At 29.9% G+C, this 19,098-nt stretch overlaps 5 protein-coding genes across 8 annotated transcripts in view; 2 read left to right on the forward strand and 3 right to left on the reverse strand.

Moving 5' to 3' along the window:
- LOC111683087 (ras-related protein Rab-11A) overlaps window positions 1–2,738 on the reverse strand; it is an 11,192-nt gene extending 8,454 nt beyond the window's left edge. Inside the window, exons 1-2 of one of the 2 annotated variants that reach the window (XM_023445120.2) lie at window positions 2,597–2,738; window positions 1,619–1,830 (exon numbers count right to left, since the gene is read on the reverse strand). In XM_023445120.2, the coding sequence (XP_023300888.1) occupies window positions 1,619–1,658 (40 nt within the window). In that variant the 5' untranslated portion in view covers window positions 1,659–1,830; window positions 2,597–2,738. Of the gene's footprint in view, window positions 1–1,618; window positions 2,200–2,596 lie in introns of those variants that run through there. The other variant, XM_046949561.1, reaches the window with a different exon arrangement.
- Window positions 2,739–4,199: 1,461 nt separating this feature from the next.
- On the reverse strand, window positions 4,200–6,717 carry LOC111683098 (major facilitator superfamily domain-containing protein 10). Its single transcript, XM_023445132.2, has 6 exons — window positions 6,074–6,717; window positions 5,655–5,996; window positions 5,469–5,542; window positions 4,831–5,006; window positions 4,592–4,759; window positions 4,200–4,522 (listed from the first exon to the last, which is right to left on the reverse strand). Exons 1-6 carry the CDS (start codon window positions 6,524–6,526, stop codon window positions 4,293–4,295), a joined length of 1,443 nt encoding a protein of 480 aa, XP_023300900.2. The 5' UTR covers window positions 6,527–6,717; the 3' UTR covers window positions 4,200–4,292.
- Window positions 6,718–7,107: 390 nt separating this feature from the next.
- Window positions 7,108–9,894, forward strand: LOC111683093 (exocyst complex component 6). Its single transcript, XM_023445127.2, has 3 exons — window positions 7,108–7,279; window positions 7,367–8,457; window positions 8,553–9,894. The coding sequence occupies exons 1-3, from the start codon at window positions 7,204–7,206 to the stop codon at window positions 9,657–9,659; spliced, it is 2,274 nt and encodes a 757-aa protein (XP_023300895.1). The 5' UTR covers window positions 7,108–7,203; the 3' UTR covers window positions 9,660–9,894.
- A 1,275-nt stretch (window positions 9,895–11,169) lies between these two features.
- On the reverse strand, window positions 11,170–13,895 carry LOC111683096 (TBC1 domain family member 22B). Its single transcript, XM_023445130.2, has 8 exons — window positions 13,181–13,895; window positions 12,847–13,114; window positions 12,530–12,707; window positions 12,301–12,462; window positions 12,058–12,244; window positions 11,814–11,996; window positions 11,529–11,752; window positions 11,170–11,357 (listed from the first exon to the last, which is right to left on the reverse strand). The coding sequence occupies exons 1-8, from the start codon at window positions 13,623–13,625 to the stop codon at window positions 11,223–11,225; spliced, it is 1,782 nt and encodes a 593-aa protein (XP_023300898.2). The 5' UTR covers window positions 13,626–13,895; the 3' UTR covers window positions 11,170–11,222.
- Window positions 13,896–14,575: 680 nt separating this feature from the next.
- LOC111683085 lies at window positions 14,576–18,697 on the forward strand. Of its 3 annotated transcripts, XM_046948787.1 has the most exons (7): window positions 14,576–14,593; window positions 14,664–14,854; window positions 14,958–15,141; window positions 15,653–16,958; window positions 17,024–17,228; window positions 17,292–17,464; window positions 17,526–18,697. In XM_046948787.1, the coding sequence occupies exons 2-7, from the start codon at window positions 14,731–14,733 to the stop codon at window positions 18,567–18,569; spliced, it is 3,036 nt and encodes a 1,011-aa protein (XP_046804743.1). In that variant the 5' UTR covers window positions 14,576–14,593; window positions 14,664–14,730; the 3' UTR covers window positions 18,570–18,697. The 3 variants fall into 3 exon arrangements, with proteins under 3 accessions (XP_046804743.1, XP_023300885.2, XP_046804744.1); XM_023445117.2 differs by lacking the exon at window positions 14,576–14,593 and having other exon boundaries at window positions 14,604–14,854; XM_046948788.1 differs by lacking the exons at window positions 14,576–14,593; window positions 14,664–14,854; window positions 14,958–15,141 and adding an exon at window positions 15,174–15,511.
- The last annotated feature ends 401 nt before the right edge of the window (window positions 18,698–19,098 follow it).

Here is a 19,098-nt window from a genome sequence, read left to right on the forward strand (position 1 = left end):
AGTGAGATAAAAAAATAAAGAGAATAGAATATTAAAACCAAAATAGAGGATAAAAAAACAGCTGAGTAACAAGAATTAAAATAAACGAGTTTTATGCAACGTGTCATATTCATAAAAAAGAATTAAATATAACTAACAATAATATTAAATATAAATAGAGAAAATGAAAAAATAAATAAATAAACATAACCATAGTATATGAGGCATAAAAGTATTTAGAAAAAAAGTCTGTGAGTTTTTGTCATTTCTGATTGTGGGGGAGTAATCACACTTGCAAACACATAATTACTCTTTCTCTCAATTATTCCACAATTAGCTAAAGTATTTTTATGTATAAATTTAACCTAAAATAACAAATATTTGCAAAGTTTAAAATTACTAAATGTTTACTCTTGTTGCTTGCATATATTTGTATAAAACAACTAATAAATTAGCTAATGACTTTAACAATTAAAACTCTGTGTTAGGAAAAAATAACACACTCAACCACACACAAAACATACGTCATCTTGTTAAACAAAAAAAAAAAATGCCAATATTGTTATAATATTGCCACATGTTAGGAGAACTATACGCTTAATGATGGGGAAAGTGTAAGGAAAGGTTAACACCCACTTAATTAGTATATTTTTATATCAAAATTTAAGTTTTGTTAATAAACCCTTTTTCTTTCAATATTCTAAAATTTTGTTATTTAATTGTAAGAAATAAGAATATAAATCTATAAAAATATAAAATATTGAATAATTTGCTACAGAAGTTTCATAATATTGAAATAGAAACTTGTAAATGAAAATTGTAAATGATGAATTTTTTAATGAAAATTTCAAAATTTTGACTTTTTTGATAAAAATATAGGCAATTTTTTTAAGGAATAAAATTATATACAATTTTGAAAAATTTTTGGAATTTCACAATTGAATTATGTAAATAAAATTTGAAAATAAAATTTTGAAGACAAAAACTTCAGAAAAACAATTTCGCATTACGTTTTTATGAAAATGAGATTTTGTTAATAAATTCAGGAAACAGTCTCGCATCTGTAGCATAATTTATGTATTTTTTAAATTTTTACGTATATTGAAATTTCTCTAACTTAAAATAGAAAATCTTATGAATGCAAATTCCTCCATATTTTTGCTTTAAATTATACATATTAGTTAGAATAATTATCAGTGGCAAATAAAACTTTCTTACTAATTTAGTTAAACTGAACAAAAATACGCCAAATAATGAGCTAACAGATTTCGAAATATCGTTCATTATGATACAAACGATGATCTAGGGCCAAAAACATCATAATTTCATTTTAATTTTTATGATTTTTTTTTACTCCATATAATTTAATAAAATATGACATTAATTTGACGAAATATTTCCTTAGAAAAACTATCTTGTATTAAAATAATCTGGCAACATTATTCTAATCAGTCAATACCATCATTTATGACAGAAGAAATGACTTTTTGCATTTTAATACTCAATGAAAAAACACAAAAAAATTTAAAATGAAATTATGAGTAATTAAATAATAAATAGCTTAAAATTATATTACACTTTCATTTTAAATCCAAAGTATAATTTTAAAACTTAAAAAGAAAAATCAATTAATAATTACCTTTGAATAAATAATCATATTCATCTTCCCTTGTGCCCATTTTGTTGTTGTTGTGTTTCCTTTGTTACTAGTAGTTTAATAGGTATTTTATTGTTTTTATTTTGTTTGCAACTTTTTTCTCAATATTATCCTTGTAATTTTCTTGTTTGCCTCTTATGCGTTATATGTAAATCTGTATAACTTTATCTCCTTTTTTAACAAAATTCTTTAAACTTTCAAATGAATTATATATTTTTTTTTGTATATGCAATTTTTTATACACAATTGTTAATAAAATGACCCCAAAAAATATCACAACACATACACCACCAACAATAAAAACATCATCATCCCGTTCCGTTGTCGTATCAAAGCAAATAAAAAAAGCATAAGACCCAACAACAACAACACAACACCAGCAGCAGCACAAAGGGAGCAAGCAAAACAACAATAACAAGCACAAGAGAAACGTAGATTGATATTTGTGTTGTAGTTGTTTAGTACAAAAGTTACAAGTGCAGCAGCCCCAAAAAAGAAGAAGAAGCAGCAGCAGTGGCAGCGAAAAAGAAAGAAAAGAAGAAAACACCGTACAATGAGCAACGAACGACGAAGTCAATGATTAAACGACCATCACCAACAACAAAAAATCCGTAAAAAAATGGAAAAAAGAAGAGAAAAAATTTTCTATGTTAAATTTTTTTTGTTGTTAAAAAAATACAAAAACACTATGAAAGAAAGAAAAAATGTTGGGCAGAATGACGGGCGGTTACTTTTTTTATTTCTTTGTAATCACTTTCTTTGAAAAGAAAAATTAGATTTCATTTGTTTTACGTTTCTTAGTTTTTTTTGCTTTTTCTACTCAACACTTGTTATTAATTAAATTGTTTGATTTTTTAGGCTTTTTTATCTTTTATTAATTAACAGAAAGAAGTACGTTTAAAGATTTTGCAAACTTAAAAAAATTACAATTTATTCTACGTTTTAATATGAATTAATCACCTTTTTTGCGACTTTTCGCGACGAACGTAGACACAAGAAAAAATCTCTCTTTTTTCCTTGTTCGTTTCTGTACAAGTTCAATATGGCCGTTCGTTAAATTTTGTCTTATTGTTGTTGGCTGCCAGAGCCCTGCGCCGACAGATATTAACGGCGGCGGCGACTGACACTAAAAATGTTGTCGGCGACCTAAAATCGACTGTAAGCCGGCTAAGTTTTCAACTACGTTTAGTTTTTAAATTTTCAACGATTTTAAATAAAAACGGAATTCGAGAGATCTGAAAGTGGGATTGTGGAAGCAAATATATTGTTTATAGCAACAAAACAGAGCAAGCTCAAAAGTGGTGTGAGAATATATGCATGGAATTTTGAATTAAGAAAATGATCAATAACGTAAAAATAAAACAAATAAAATTGTTTATTTACTAGCTATACCCAGTGTGCTGTGCTAGTACCCTAAAATCAATATAAATAAGAAACTTAACTATTTTGATCATTCTAATGGTTTCATGGTTTCCAGATATACAATTTCATGTTTCAATTTTAATATCATAGGAAACTCAAAAAGTACCAGTTGGAGAATGGAAAAGCACCAAAAAATATTATGTACTTGGTACCGGTGTTTCGAAAAACATCCTATTAGCATATTTAGTGTTTCTTGAATAAAATCAAATTTCCCGTTTTTACCTCTTTTGGTATTTTTTTCCTCCCCATTAAGGAAATAAAAATTCTGTTCCAAAAAGTTTCATCATCGTATTGGTAGCCCGTTATTATGTATTCATATGTATATAAGTTAATAAACCAAAAACAATGTTTCATAAAAAGAACCAAAAATAAATAAACTTTCGTCGTGTTATGAAGGATTCAAAAATATTTTTTTTAATGTTGTCTGGTTTAAAAGCTACATGGGGTGCAAAAGAAGTACCAAATTACAGTTTTTACCCGTTTATTCCCATAAAGGGGCCGAATTTGAAAAAATTACAGGACACCTGTCGACACCAGACACCAGGGCACCAGAATGACGATAAGCTTTAAACTGTTTTTGTATCTTTTATAGTTTAGGAGATATGAGGTTACCGAATTTACCATTTTTAAACCCCTAATCATCCGAATTTCCAAAAATCCCGTCATAGTGGATCTATTTGATGGGACACCAACCTCCTGTCCAAATTTCAGCTCTTTAGCTTAAACCGTTTAGGCGATGATGCGATGATGAAGCAGTCAGTCAGTCAGTAACGTTACGGCTTAACACAATTGTTTCTTGTAAATATTCGGCCATCATAGTGTTTGAAGACAGCAACAAGAGCTTCACTGAAAGGCACACCAGACAGACATCATCGCGCTCTATTATGAGTGTATGTTAGTGATTCTGCTGAGATCAATGGTATAATAAGTACGTATCCCAAGGATATCCCCTGAATGCGGCAATCAGCTTCCGTCCATTGCCTCTAGTTGTAAAATCGGTGTAGTGAGGAAATGAAACGATTTGTATTTAAGAAAATTTAGACATTATTTGTTTATTGCTTGTTTTTTTGGTTAAATAAATTAAATTTATTTTTATAGAAAATTTAATTATATATATAAAAAGTAATATTTATGTAAATTGAAGAGTATAATTTCTATATAATTTCATTTAAGTACTAGTTAATACATTTTTAAATTAATTGTGTATATAATACAGTATAGTTAACAAAATAAATTACAATTGTACTTTTTGTAATACAAACGAGGGTATAAGTAATAATAGGCCTCCCAAAATATAGGTCATTTGTGAGCCTATACACCAAAAAGCTATACAGCCTACAACCGGACCTATGGCACGAGCTAAAGCACCCAATGAACGAAAGATACCCAAAACCGAACCCTTTTGATCATCATTGCCATATTTGGAGACCAAAGTAGTTAAACAGGTGACTGTAAAGGCAGTAGCTATTGGAAATAATAATAATTATAGAATTCTATTTGGAAAATTCTCATTATTCTTAAGTTTTTACTTACATATGGCATATAATATCATGCCCATATATAGCACAAATGCCGAGTGCGCCAAACCCACTAATATAAAAGCGGGTACCAAGAGATATAAACTAAAGACGGCATATTTTTGTACTTTTTGTTCGGGCAAACGTCTTACCACCGAACCTTGTAATACCGTCATGATAATACCTGTAAAAGTAGAAAATTTGAAAAATGTTTGATATATACTTTTTTAAGGACAACATTTTGTGCCTACTTACCAGTAGTTAAAAACATTTTAGCTTGATCCATAGAGTTATAACCAAATTTATGATACATAAGGAATGTTACGGTAAACTCTAATCCAGAATATAGGAATAGATAAATGAAATAAATCATTCCGATAGTTTGTAAAGATTTGATTTGTTTTTGTGAAACATTTTTAATGCTGGCAAATCTGAAAGGAAAGATAATAATACAGAATAGATTTTTCATTTAAATTTCAAAAAACTCATTCATTATATTAATATAAACTAATTAAACAATATTGATAAACAACTCTTGTTAAAAACCATTAATGCATGACGATTTTTTTTAACAAAAAATTTAATTGTAGAGCTAAAGAAACCGGTATTTTTAGCCCCATATTTGTTTTGTTTTGGTTTTTTATCTAAATGAAATATCAAATTTAAATTTTCAAGTCGCCATCACAAATTTTAAAACATTTCTTTGCTTTATTGTTGTTTTAAGTAATTTAACTTTTTAGATAAGAAATACTCAAGTTATTAAATCATTTGCTGTTTGTAAATCTTATTTGAAAAAAACGTGCAGTCTAGCACAATAATTTCTACATTATTCACCGATAATTAATTAGAATTTTAATTAAAGTTGTGTAAAAGATAACAAAGATGAAACTTACCGAAATATGGAGGAAACATTGAGCAATTGCCAGGCATAGGAGAGGGAAGAAGAGATTTCTTTAACACGTTTTTCCTAAAAGAAAATTAAATTATTAAAATTTAATTAATTTCTTTAAAAATATTTCTAAAACGAAATTTTAAAAACTTTTTGTAAAAAAAATAAAAATTTCAAAAAATTTACTTACCTTTGGTAAAGTTTCCTTTAAACAAAACACCAAGACTAATAGATCACCTACAGCCAAACCAAAGGCCAGCAATGAAGGTAAAACAAACCAAGGACCGGTAGATTTATTCGAGAATATAGCAAACAAAGCACCAATCATGGGACCAACTATAAAACCCAAAGAAAAAGCTACACCCACCAAAGCCATGCCACGGCCGCGGGTCTTTTCACTCGAAACATCCGTTATAATAGACATGCACAAGGAAATATTGCCCTTGCTTAGACCACCAACAAAACGGGCTAAAACAAAAACAGCAAAATTACGAGAAAAGGCCCACAACAAATAAGAGCCAGCAATGCCAGCCTGAAAAAGAAATAACAAATTGCAATTTTAATAAATTAACTTTAGTTTTATGAAAAAGAAAAATAAAACAAACTTACCGCACACACCACAATAACCGGTTTACGACCATAGTAATCTGATAAACCCCCCACCACAGGACTGGCTATGAACTGTAGAAAACTAAACATGGAGCCCAAGAAACCACCAAACAACACTGAATTATAACGTTCAGGAGCACCTAAAAATTCTTGAAACCAGCTTATGCGTTCCGTTAAAATGTTATATAAACCGGAACTATCATTAGACTTAAAGTATTCCAATAGTGAAGGTAGTAAAGGCAATATAATGGTAAATGCCAACAAATCAAATAATAACGATATAAACACAACAAAAACCATAGGATTTGTTTTTTCTGTTTTATTTTGCACATGGGTGGGGTTAATCCCAGCAGCAGTACCTCCCTTGACATCTCCTACAACATGATTATTATTATTTGCAGATGCTGCCACAGATGAATTCTGTTGTCTTCGCTGGGTTAAAGAAGAAGACATTTCCGTTTTGTTTTTGTGTTAGTTGGAATTGATTAATTAAATAAAATTTGTTTTATTTGCGTGCGTGGGTACGTGCTTTTGATTGAATTAACGCTTAAAATCTGTTTAAACCATTTTGTTTTTCTTTATTAATTGTATTTCTTTAAGAGCTTCTCTGAAGCTTGAGTAACTAAAATAAAAACAATACAAATTACAAAGTGAAAGTTTGTGTGTGTTTTTGATTTTGTTTTGCTTTTGTTTGTGGTTTCGTGTTTTTGTTTATTTTAAACAAAAACAAACACACACATGAACTAGCTGTCAAGTGAGTGGCAACAAGGTTGCCGGTAGTTGTAGAAAAGTAATTTAAAGAAAAAAAAAAACAAAAAATCTGAATGAAATAAGCAATTAATTAGACAAACAATTTAATTAAATTGAAGTCTTAAAGGTTTTAAAGTGTTTTAAGTGTTCTTTTATCTTTTAATTCATTTGTTAACAGAAAATTAAAAAAAAAAATATTCTAACGATTTTTATTAAAACACCAATTTATTTGAAGTATGGTAACCTTTTTATACGTCTGTTTTGATTAATCAGCTGTCTTTTAGATTTTATTGTTTGCAACAACACAATTTCAATTTTTCTTTAAAAATTGATAAAATTTTGATTATTTTCGGAAATTTTATAAATAACTAAACATAAAAATGTCGAAAATTACTGTGCAAGATATAGAAGCAGTGGATGATTATTGGGGTCCTACATTTCGTTCAATTTTAGAAGGTATATATTAAAAAGAAAACTACAAATTAATGAAGAATTCATAACACGCCCTTAATATATTTACTATTTTTAAATATTTAAAAAAAGGTGATAACAAAGAATCCATCTCTGAACAATTGGAACAACGTATACGTAGTCATGATAAGGATATCGAAAGAATTTGTAATCTTTCCTATCAGGGTTTCATCGAATCCATACAAGAACTTTTGCAGGTGAGAACTCAGGCACATCAGCTGGCTACTGAAGTGCAAAGTTTAGATAAATCCTTGCAACAAATAAGTGCCTCACTCATACAACAAGGCAATGATTTGGTCAAAGCCAGACAAATAGAATCGAATTTAGCATCGGCTATAGATGCTCTACAAGAATGTTTGCCTGCCTTGGAATGTTATATTAAATTTTGCCAACAGGCTTCCAATAAACAATACTATCAATCTTTGCGTACCTTAGAGAATTTGGAATTACAGCATTTGCCTAAATTACAAAGTTACAAATTTGTTACACAAATGCGTCATGCTATACCAGTGATTAAGGAGAATATAAGACGTTCCGCTGAGGCAGATTTTCGTGAATTCTTAGAAAATATAAGAAGATTTTCTCCTAAAATCGGCAAGGAGGCCATAGAACATACTAAGAAATTACAAAAACGCGACATTAACACCATCATTGAGGATCATAAGAAATCTTTGAAAAATAAAGAAAATGCCATAGATGAAGATAATCTATCGGCTCAAGATTTAATTGATTTTTCTCCCATCTATCGTTGTCTACACATCTATACGGTGTTGGGTCAACGAGAGTACTTTGAAAAAGATTATCGCCAACAGCGTAGAGATCAATCGAAATTGGTTTTACAACCACCTCCTGGTATGCATGATAATTTGGATGCTTATAAGTTGTATATTTGTGCTATTGTGGGTTTCTTTGTGGTTGAGGATCATGTTAAGAATACTGCAGGTGATGTCGTTACTACCGCCTATTTAGAAGAATTATGGTCTTCTTCGTTGACCAAGTTTGTTAATGAGATTAGCATGAGTTCGTCGTCTTGTACGGATCCAAATATCTTGTTAAGGATTAAGAATTTGATAATGTTGTCGATTAATACTTTTAAATGTTATGGTTATACGGTGAATATATTGTGGGAGTTGCTGCATAATATGAGGGATCATTATAATGAGGTAAGATGGAAATTAAGTGAATTAAATGTTTAAAAATTTTAATTACCAGAAAACAAAAAATTTTGAATATTTCTGAAAACTGACAAATTTTCTAGGTTTTACTTCAACGTTGGGTTCACGTCTTTCGCGATATACTCGACAAAGAACAATTTCTACCCATGATTGTGGAAAATCAAGAGGAATACGAATCCATAATTGAACGTTTTCCCTTTCACTCGGAACAATTGGAAAATGCACCATTTCCCAAGAAATTCCCCTTCTCACGCATGGTACCCGAAGTCTATCATCAGGCCAAGGAGTTTATGTATGCCTGCATGAAATTTGCCGAAGATTTAACCCTTTCACCCAATGAAGTGGCTGCCATGGTACGCAAGGCTGCCAATCTTTTGCTAACTAGAAGTTTTAGTGGCTGTCTTTCGGTGGTCTTTCGTAATCCAAGTGTAGCTCTACCGCAATTAATACAAATTATTATAGATACACAATATCTGGAAAAAGCCAGTCCATTTTTAGATGAATTTGTCTGTCATATGACTAATACTGTGAGCAGTGTTGCCCAAACACCTTCGGCCATGTTTCATGTGGCCCGTCAGGATGCCGAAAGACAGGTGGGCATACGTATTTGCTCGAAAATTGATGAATTCTTTGAACTTTCCGAATATGAATGGTTGCTGGTGGAACCACCTGGCAAAGCTTCGGCCTATATTACCGATATGATTTCCTATTTATCCAGTACATTTGAAAGTTTCTCCACCAAGTTGCCCTCTATAGCTCAGACAGCCTGTCACCGAACTTGTGAACATATGGCTGAAAAAATCTGGTCTCTGCTATTCGATGATGAAGTGAAGCAAATCTCCACGGGTGCTTTACAACAAATCAATTTAGATTTGCTGCAATGTGAATTCTTTGCCGCCAAAGATCCTGTGCCCGGCTTAAAGGAAGGTGATCTTTCAAAATATTATTTGAAATGTCGCCAGCTGTTGGATTTGCTTACTATGGAAGAATGGGCCACCTATTTGCATGATTATGGCACCAAAGAAGATCGTTATCATTTGGTACATCCACAATATATCATTATTATTTTAGAAAAGATTAGAGAAGCCGATAAGAAAACCATGTTTTCGGGTTTACGCAAAAATGACAAAAAGAAGTTATTGGAAACGGTTTTAAAACAATTGAAACATTTAGCCGAAAGACAAAATTAACTTTAATTTAAGAAGAAAAGTAAAAGAAAAAACATTCCTTTGAAAGGATTTTATGATCATGAAGATATTTCTTACAATTTTTTAACAATTGGTATTATTTTTTGTTTTATTTTAAAAAGAAAATTTTATTATTTATTATGTGCTAATAACTTTTACTATTATTTTAAGTTCGATTTAGGCAAAATATAAACTTGGCTTTATATTTATATGTGAATGAATAAATAAAGGAAATTAAAAAATAAACTAATTTCTATTTACTTTCAATTTCAAAATATTGCCAAAATTTCGAAATTTTACTAGAAATTTGAAATTTTTTAAAAATTTTTAAATTTTTACTAGAAATTTGAAATTTTTTAAAAATTTTTAAATTTTTACTAGAAATTTGGATTTTTTTTAAATTTCACTAAAAATTTTAAATTTTTAAAAAAATGTAGAAGAAATTTGAAATTTTTTAAAAATTTGAAATTTTTAAAAAAATTTACAAAAATTTTAATTTTTTTAAAAATTTGGAAAAATTTTAAATCCTCTAAAAAGTCAAAATTTCGCCAGATATTAAAAAATTCTCTAGAAATTTAAAATTTCACCAAAAGTTTAGAATTTCGCTGAAATTCAATATTTCACTAGAAATTCAAAATTTCACCATAAACTTAAAATATGAAAATAAGTTTTTTTTAGAAATTTTTAATTTTTTAAAAATTAAAATAAATAAAAAACTTCTTTCATAATAAGAATCATTTATATATATTTTTTTATTATTTATAATAAAGATTATATACAAAGTGTAAGAGATTAATGTGAGTGTGTATGTATTTTTTTCGTTTTATTAAATATTTGTTTTTTATTTATAATTAAAGTAGAATTTTATTAAATATTGAATATTACAAACAGTAAACTATTTAATAATTGCATATGCCTTTGACATTTACTCTATAATGTATGTAAGTATATTTATTTAATTTATAATTAATTTTTTATATACCATTACTAACTGTTTGTTAAATTTTCTATTTGGATTTTTTTCGTTTAATATTTAAATATTTAATAAAAATTACACAATTCTTGTTAATGGCTACGATCGAAAGACAGAGAATATTTGTTTTAAACTTTGTGTTATTTTTTGTTTGTTTGTCTATTTATAAAGTTTTAGTTTTCTTTTTGACACACTCTACTACAAATACAATATTATCTAATGCTTTAAGCTTTACTTACTATAAAAAAACAGGGGGCTTGTGTTGTTAAATATATGTATATATAATTTGTTTTTGTTTAGTTATAAATTTAGTTTTTGTTTATTTAATAATAGTAATAATAATAATATGCAAAAGTTATAGTTTTAATAAAGATAAGTAAGATGGGGGGAAAAATTGGAATTGTACCAAATAGCAAAAACATAAATATTTACTAAAAAGTTTTGGTATTTTACGCAAATAAAAAATTTGTTAACAAAAACAATAATTATTTAAAAACATACATTTTTGTATAATGGATTGTGTTGGTATGTGTGTGTGTGTTTTAAAAAAAGGGAATTTTTATCTAAGACACATAAAGATAATGATGACGATGTCAACTTTTTGCCTCTAAATGCTTGGGAGCATCGGCATATGTAAATTTTAGGCGAAAGGCTTCAGCAACTAAGACATTTATTTGACGATCAGACCAATTGTGTGTAGGCAGATTTTGTAGCAATAATAAAAGACCCTAAAAATTAAGATTATAAACATATTTGTAGTGATAAGAAAACACTTGTTTAACAAACAAGAAAACATAATAAATTAAACTTAATTATTTACAAAATAACAGCAAATTATGTTGTTTGGCACCTTTTTTCTTTTTATTTCATTCTACTGGCCCTTGTATTAATATGCTTACCTGAAAATCATTTTGTTGCATTAACTCCTCCTTCCAATGTAATAGAAATGCAGCACAAACATATAAATGAAATAAAGCAAAACCATCAGATTCAGCTAAATAGGTATCCCATAAACGTATGGTACAATGCAGAGGCAATTCACGAGTTAATAAATTATTCATCCAACGAAAAGAGAATTGTAAATAGTCCACACCATGAGATTGTAAATGACGATGTAAAGTTCCTGCAAAAAAGTTAAAACAAATTAAATATATTATTAATTAAACTAAGAACAGCTTACTTACCATCTATTCTTTGTATTAAATCCTTTAATTGATTAACCTTCTCCTGTATACCCAGTTGAGCAAATATATAATTATCCTGTATACAATCTAAGAATTTTGACAAACACCAAAATGAATCAGCTTCAATGGCATCACGAATTTCCACCGATAACGAGTTCATATCAAATTTTTCAATATCAGTTCCTAAAATATAATTAAAAATTAATTTCCATATAATTTTTTAAACTCAAAGATCGTTTTTTACCTGGCGGCAATTGTTCTTGTAAGAAAACAATAAAAAATGGCGTTACTAAATCATTAATGCCTTGTACATAGCCTGAGGCTGGATGACGTATAGACCAAATGAATAAGACACGTTCAAACATTTCCTGAACAAGTTTTTGTTGGAAGAGCGATATTTGAGGATTCATACGTGGCACATCGATATGTATCTAAAATGACATAAACGATTTATGAAAATGTTATTATACGATAATTATGAGCTTACTTGTCTATAGGTATCCTGCTGTGATTCATCTTGACTATCGACTTTAAAGTAATTTTGTCTTAAATCCTGATAACCTTGACGTTTACTTTCCAATACCGCATTACGTCTTTCTCCCGAGGGTGGTAAATATTTCGATAACAAACGCCAACTTATACCGCGCATCTAGTGGAAATTTTAAAATGTTATTTTGTTGTATAACTTATGTATAAAAAAACATATTTTGAAAAACCTTTCTGGGTATTCCCGACCAACTTAGTTTTTTCAATGCCACCAAATCTAATAGCGGAGAATCCAGTAGTAATTCAAATTTTTCAATTTTAGTTTCATATTCGGAATCTTGGTTGTTGGTAGTAAATTTTTGCAGTTGTGGTCGTCCGGGTAGAGCTTGGATATGACGTATACGAGGTCTGGAAAAACATTATAATAAAAAAAATTTAATTTTGTGAAAAATTTAAAATTTAAAAAATTTTTAAATTTTTTAACAAATTGTTTAATATAACAATAACAAATGAATGCAGTTTTGCTTGTGGTCTAATAAAAGCATACCTCTGTTCCTGTGTTTCTATTTTACATTCCTTTTTATTAGGATTTTCATTATGTTGTTGCTGTTGTAGTGGTTGTTGCTTATTAGCTGCACATTTGCCATCATAAGATTGTTGCTGTAGTTGTTGTTGATTAAGTGGCGTTGGATTGTTATTGCTCATAATATGGCCAGCATTATGACCAACAGCACCTGCATTCGAGGCTGACGTCTTATGTATTTCTATTACATTTTGAGCCAAAGTTTGTGAGACTTGACTGGAAATTCTAGGATCTTAACAAAAATAAATAAACAAAATATTAACAAAACTATAAAATCTTACTAAAAAAACTTCATTACCATTTTTATTTATTAAACCATCAGGATTCCTATGTTGCTGCTGATGTTGTTGTTGTTGCATAGCCGCACTTGATATTATACAAAATTCATCATCTCCCGTATCCCAAGCATCACTAACTGAATTTTGATAATCACGAAAAGTAGCCATCATACCTCCTCCACCACTGCCGGTTTCTGTGGCACTTACAGGATTGACTTTTTTGGGACTAGGTCTACCGGGCACTATACGATTACTATTTTTCCAAAATGAATTTGTTGTGGCTAGTGTTGTTGTTGTCGGTACTAATAATATGGGTTGATTAGATGGCAATTGGCTTTGTGCTGCGCTGGCCGCCGCTGCTGTTGTTGCTGATGAGGATGACGATGATAATAATGTTGTAGTTGTTAGGTTATTTGCTGCTGCTATTGTTGATGTGTTGTTAACCCTGTCTACATTATTGTCCATAATAGTCTGCTTCCACCTTTCCCAAGGAAAAAATGCAATTTCTTTAATTTGTCTTCTAATTCCTCCAAATATTTTTTGTAAACACTATTATGCTTTGGTTTTGTTGTAGTATCTATAAGAATTTCGAGTCTTTAAGTTTAGTATATGTTTATTAATTAATGTTGTAAAATTCGTAGTTTTTTTATACTGATTATAAAAAGAAATTAAAAAAGTAATTTTTCCAATTTTTTTAGGAAAATAGCAACAGCAAAACACAGCAATAAATCACTATTGTGAATTGTGCATGATAATGACATTTTACAGAGTTGCCAATATATATATTTTTGTAAATGTTTTGCTTTTGTTGATGGTTTGCATCGGAGAAGAGAAAGTTGAATAAGTTTTTGTTTTGAGGAGAAAAGAGGGGCAAAATAAGTTAGTAAGTAAGTAATTAAGTAAGTAAGTATGTAAGTAAGTAATTTAACTTATATCAAGTGCTTACGGGAACATCTGTATCATGTATAACTTTACGGAAAGCAAAGGCACAATATTGTTTGATATTTGTATTTAGTTACCGTTTTCTGATTTTAAAGCATATGAAATCGGATGGAACTATTATTTTAAATTATTGAAATATATAAAAAAATATTTTTAAACTTTTCCGTCATATCGGCTGATCCTCGTAAAACTTGGAGAAATGATTTGTTTTTAATTTTTAAGAGTTTTTTATTCATCCATGCATATATTCTCACACCACTTTTGAGCTTGCTCTGTTTTGTTGTTATAAACAATATATTTGCATCCAAAATCCCACTTTCTGATCTCTCGGATTCCGTTTTTATTTAAAATCGTTGAAAATTTAAAAACTAAACGTAGTTGAAAACTTAGCCGGCTTACAATCGATTTTAAGTCGCCGCCAACATATTTAGTGTCAGTCGCCGGCGCCGTTAATATCTGTCGGCGCAGAGCTCTGGCGGTCATATTTTGTTGTAAGATCAAACTAAGAAAATCTGTAATTTTTTTTTTTTAATTATTTCATCATTTCTAAACTAAACGTAGGAAAAATACAAAAAATTAATGTTAAATATTGGCCTTAAGTTTAATATTCCACTAAAATTCTTAAAAAATGGAACAACAACAACAAATTATCGAACGTTTACAACGCATATTTGAAACTTTTCTCCAGAAAGATTTCGCCACCACCAGCAATGTTTACTTTGAAAAGCTTATAACACATTTAGCGGATAAAGGTAAATGATATTGTTTGTTTGTTTGTTTTTCCTAGAGGAAAGGAGACTAATAAAACTTTTTTTCTTTTACCCTAACACTCCGCACACGTTTTCTTTTGTATAGAAAATCTTTATGTGTTACAAGCACCCTTTGCCATGGATTGGGTTGACAAGTGTATTACGTTATTGAATGAGGATTTTACCAAGGTGAATCCAAAAGTCACCTCATTTATGTTGAATTTTTGTAGTCTTTTAATGCAAAACGAATGGATTTTAATAAAATTAAAAGAAAGGAATATTATGGATCGGTAAGTTGTATGGAGAAGATGTTACGGCTGGTTGTGAAGACGTTAGTTGGTAGAAAGGGAGTAGAGGGGTTACTACCTGCTGATAGATGAGATTTTATTGAGATTATTTCAAAGCAAAGAAGTCTTGTGAAAGAATAATTATTCTGTAGTGAAAAGTTTGTCTGCGTGTGCGATGATCGCGTTTATGTGTGTGTTTGTTATTTTTTGTTCAGTTTGTAGTAAATTAATATATTTTTTACTCAACTATCTGTAGAGTAGAGATAGTGTTTTTGTTAAGGTTTCCAATGGAAAATTTCAATTAAAACATATATTTAAAACCATTCTTCAGAGTGGCCATTTTAGCTTTCAGTATGTAATTTTTTAACGAAAAGTATGTACAAATTGTTTTTTGGAAATAATGGCTACGTGCCAGTCAGTCATATAAGTATTCTACAGTATATCTTTTTGTATACTTGAATGATAAAGTTAGAATTTTCTGAAAAAATTTTAATTTTTTTTAAACTAATTTCAGTGCACTTGTCATTATCGAAGGCAATCGGCATCGTTTCAGTCCCTCCATAAAACTCGGCTTTATACGTCTTTTAGCCGCCGTTTCACGCTACAGTTTGGGCTTAGCCTATATACGCCTAAAACAATGCTGGCATTTCCTTATCGAGCTATGCAATCGTGATCACACTATGTATGTGGTAAGAGAGGCACGTCAGCTACTCTACGAGCTCTTGTATAAATTTTCCGTTAAAGCTAAAGATGAAAAAGTAGTTTTGGAAATGTTAAGCGAAATTATAGAGCCCATTAAGGAAAATGTTTATAAAGAAGGCAGTGATAAGATAATGATTAATGTAGATGATACAGAATTGCAGCACAGATTATCTTCTAGTTTGGACTTATTATCCTATATATTCGAACAAACCTTAGAGTCGGAGGAGAAAACAAATATCACACATTTGTGTAGAAATTATCATAATTTAGAATTAACCATATGGAAACTGATAGAAATGACTCAAAATCGTTTCTTTTTGTATAAAATCTTACACACTTTGGCTAGTTTTAACTATGCAGTTTTAGTACAGGATCAATGGGATAAGGGACAAATAGCTCCAGAGAAATTTACCCGTTTTGGTTTGAATTTCTTTAATAGTATGAAATTTTGTGTACAACGTTCGGGAATTTTAAATCTTATCAAATTGGCCGAATTGAATCATATGCTATGGAAGAAGTTGGGCAAAAGGGCACCACCCGAGATATGGATTGAAACGGAATTGGTTAAATTTGAAAATCAATTGATAACATTTCATTTATTGCCCGTTTTGGTGATATTACGCAGTCGTGAGCGTGAGGAAGAACTATTTGATAATTATCTAATGAAAATTTTCGAAGTCTCCTGTGAACACACTTTACGCATTTGTTATTCATTTCGTGATATTATTTTACCCTCTGAGGGTACTTCTTTGGCGGCCATAGCCGATTTAGCTTATAAGTCTATACATGGAATTTTGTCAATGCAAAATATTTTGGAACGTGAACCGGCTGTAATGGTTTTTCAGGCTATTATTTATGCTTTGAAAGAGTTTATTGCCAATACCAATACGTATGAGAAGAACAATTGCCCCATGGAGGGTAGGGTAGTGCCTAGTTGGTGTAAAATTTGGATGGGTGCTGAATTTATAGTGGCCATACCAAATGTTTTATATGCCTGTCTAATAGGTCTACAAAGTCTTATTAAACGTTATCGTATTTCTTGGAAAGAAAGTATAGAATCCACCTGTGTAGTGAATACAGTGGCGGTTATTTTAGAGAATCCCAATCTAACAGAGGGGGTAAGTATTAATTATTTAAAAATGTAATTTGTTTTCAATTCCTACTTCTACCTTTTTGTTATTAGTTGGCGGTACAAGCTTTAAAATTGGTACAATTGTCCATAGAACATTTCCTTTCGCCCAATATGGCTTTATTGGTGGATAATTTACAAGGTTCGGGTTTAGTTTGTTTGGGTCCCATAATAGTAAAACGTTTTCATGACATTGCTTGGGAAGTAAGAGACAGTACATTGGAATTAACCACTTCCATAGCTAATATTTCTAGAGTTAGTAAGTAATTTATTGTTCTACAATATATTTTGTGTTCCTAATTTATTTCTATTTCTTTCGAAGAATTTCCTGCTTTTCAACAATTTCTACATGATTATAAAATGTGTCCTATTGTCTTGCAAATGGCCAAAAATGATCAAGAACCTTATGTAAGAGCCTCCGCCCTAAAGTGTCTATCTAAAATGGTTTTAATCAACATTATATGGGACAATGATTTAAATAATCAAGATTTAATTGTAAGTTTTTTCACTAAAAAGCTTAACATTTTAATTAACTTTCTTACAATTTCCTTTACAGGATCATTTATTCTTTGTCCTCTTCAATGAGAGTGAGGGTATAGTACGCAAGGAGGCCATGAAGACATTGGCCACCATTTATGAACATCGCCGAATTCCCTCACGCTATATGGACACTTTATACTCCACCTTGGCTCATTGTGTGATATACGATTTACATTGGGAGGTTAAATTGGAAGCTTTGCATTTTTGGGAACTGGAATTCAAAAAACAATTTACAAATCAAGGCATGATTGATGGCACCTTTCCCACCGTTACTTTTTCCAAAGAATATAAAAAAATCGTAACACTTACGGAAAAGGAAATCAATTTAAGAATTTTAAAAGTTTTTAAAGAATTATCATTACGTGGTTGTTTGGGTGTTATACTAAAATGTTTACAGGAGGAATGTGATTTAGAGGTGATAAAGACGGCTGTTTGTATGGTTCATTGTTTGTTGGAAAAATTAAAAAAATATAATTTTGAATCTTTAGTAGAGAGTATAGATAAGAATTCTTCACCTAGTAATAGTAGTAATAGCAATAGTGCTCCCAACACACCATTAACTACACCCAATTCTCCTTTATTTGATAAAAATTTGGATTTAAAAGATATTTTAAATGAAAAACCTTTGGATACTATCAATGCTAACATTGTTAATCCTATCCCAGCTCCTCTAACCTTAGCACAACATGCTCAATCCGATGAAGTTATCGAATCAATATTATCTTCTCAAGATATTAATTTATTGGTGGCTTCTTATGAATCACAAATGCAATTAAATAATGGCAATTCATCTACATCCTCTACCGACAACATACCCTCCAACAATAGCCTAACACCCAGTGAACAATTAAATCCTAACATTGATCCAGAACTATATAAAGCCTATACTGCTGTGGGCGTTAAAGAATTTATGCAGACTATTAAAAGTTTAGATTTGGAACAGTTGTTAAAAAATCACAATGATTGGTTTTTAGGTTCGGAAAGTTTTATATCGCTTTTGGATGACATTATCTTTGCGATGAAACAAGAAGATGAATCTTTATTTGCTGATTGTTATTAGGAATACAAAATATTTATACACCTTACACATCTAAATAATTGTTTTTGTTTCTTATTTTTTTTAAATACGACTTTTTTTCTAATATTGTAATATAATTTATATAAGTATATAAATAAATAAAAAATATTTGTGAATACATTATTTTAAATTCAATTTTTTTTTTATTTTATCATCTTTGAGAAGATAACCAGTAAATCAAGTCTTGGGTATGCACTATATTTCCGTGGAAATCTGGATGGAGTTTTATGTTGCAGAACTTTGGTTGATTCATACCAACGAAAAAATTAAAATGATACTTTGTTCTTGTCAACCAAAGAAAGGACATGGCAGTCATTCGCACTGAGATTTTCTTAAACCACCACATAGTCTGAAAGATAAAATCCGTTATTCCCCACAATTTTGTATAGCAATTGAAGTTTTAACGATTGCCACTTGTAAGGTTGCCCTTCTTAACTTCAAAGTCCTTACGACTGCAAATTTAGGTAATTGTGCCATTATAAGTAGATCGATCTCTATGTCTCTTTATCAC

Source organism: Lucilia cuprina, chromosome 4 (genome assembly GCF_022045245.1).
Source record: "Lucilia cuprina isolate Lc7/37 chromosome 4, ASM2204524v1, whole genome shotgun sequence".
Classification (NCBI taxonomy): Eukaryota; Metazoa; Arthropoda; class Insecta; order Diptera; family Calliphoridae; genus Lucilia; species Lucilia cuprina.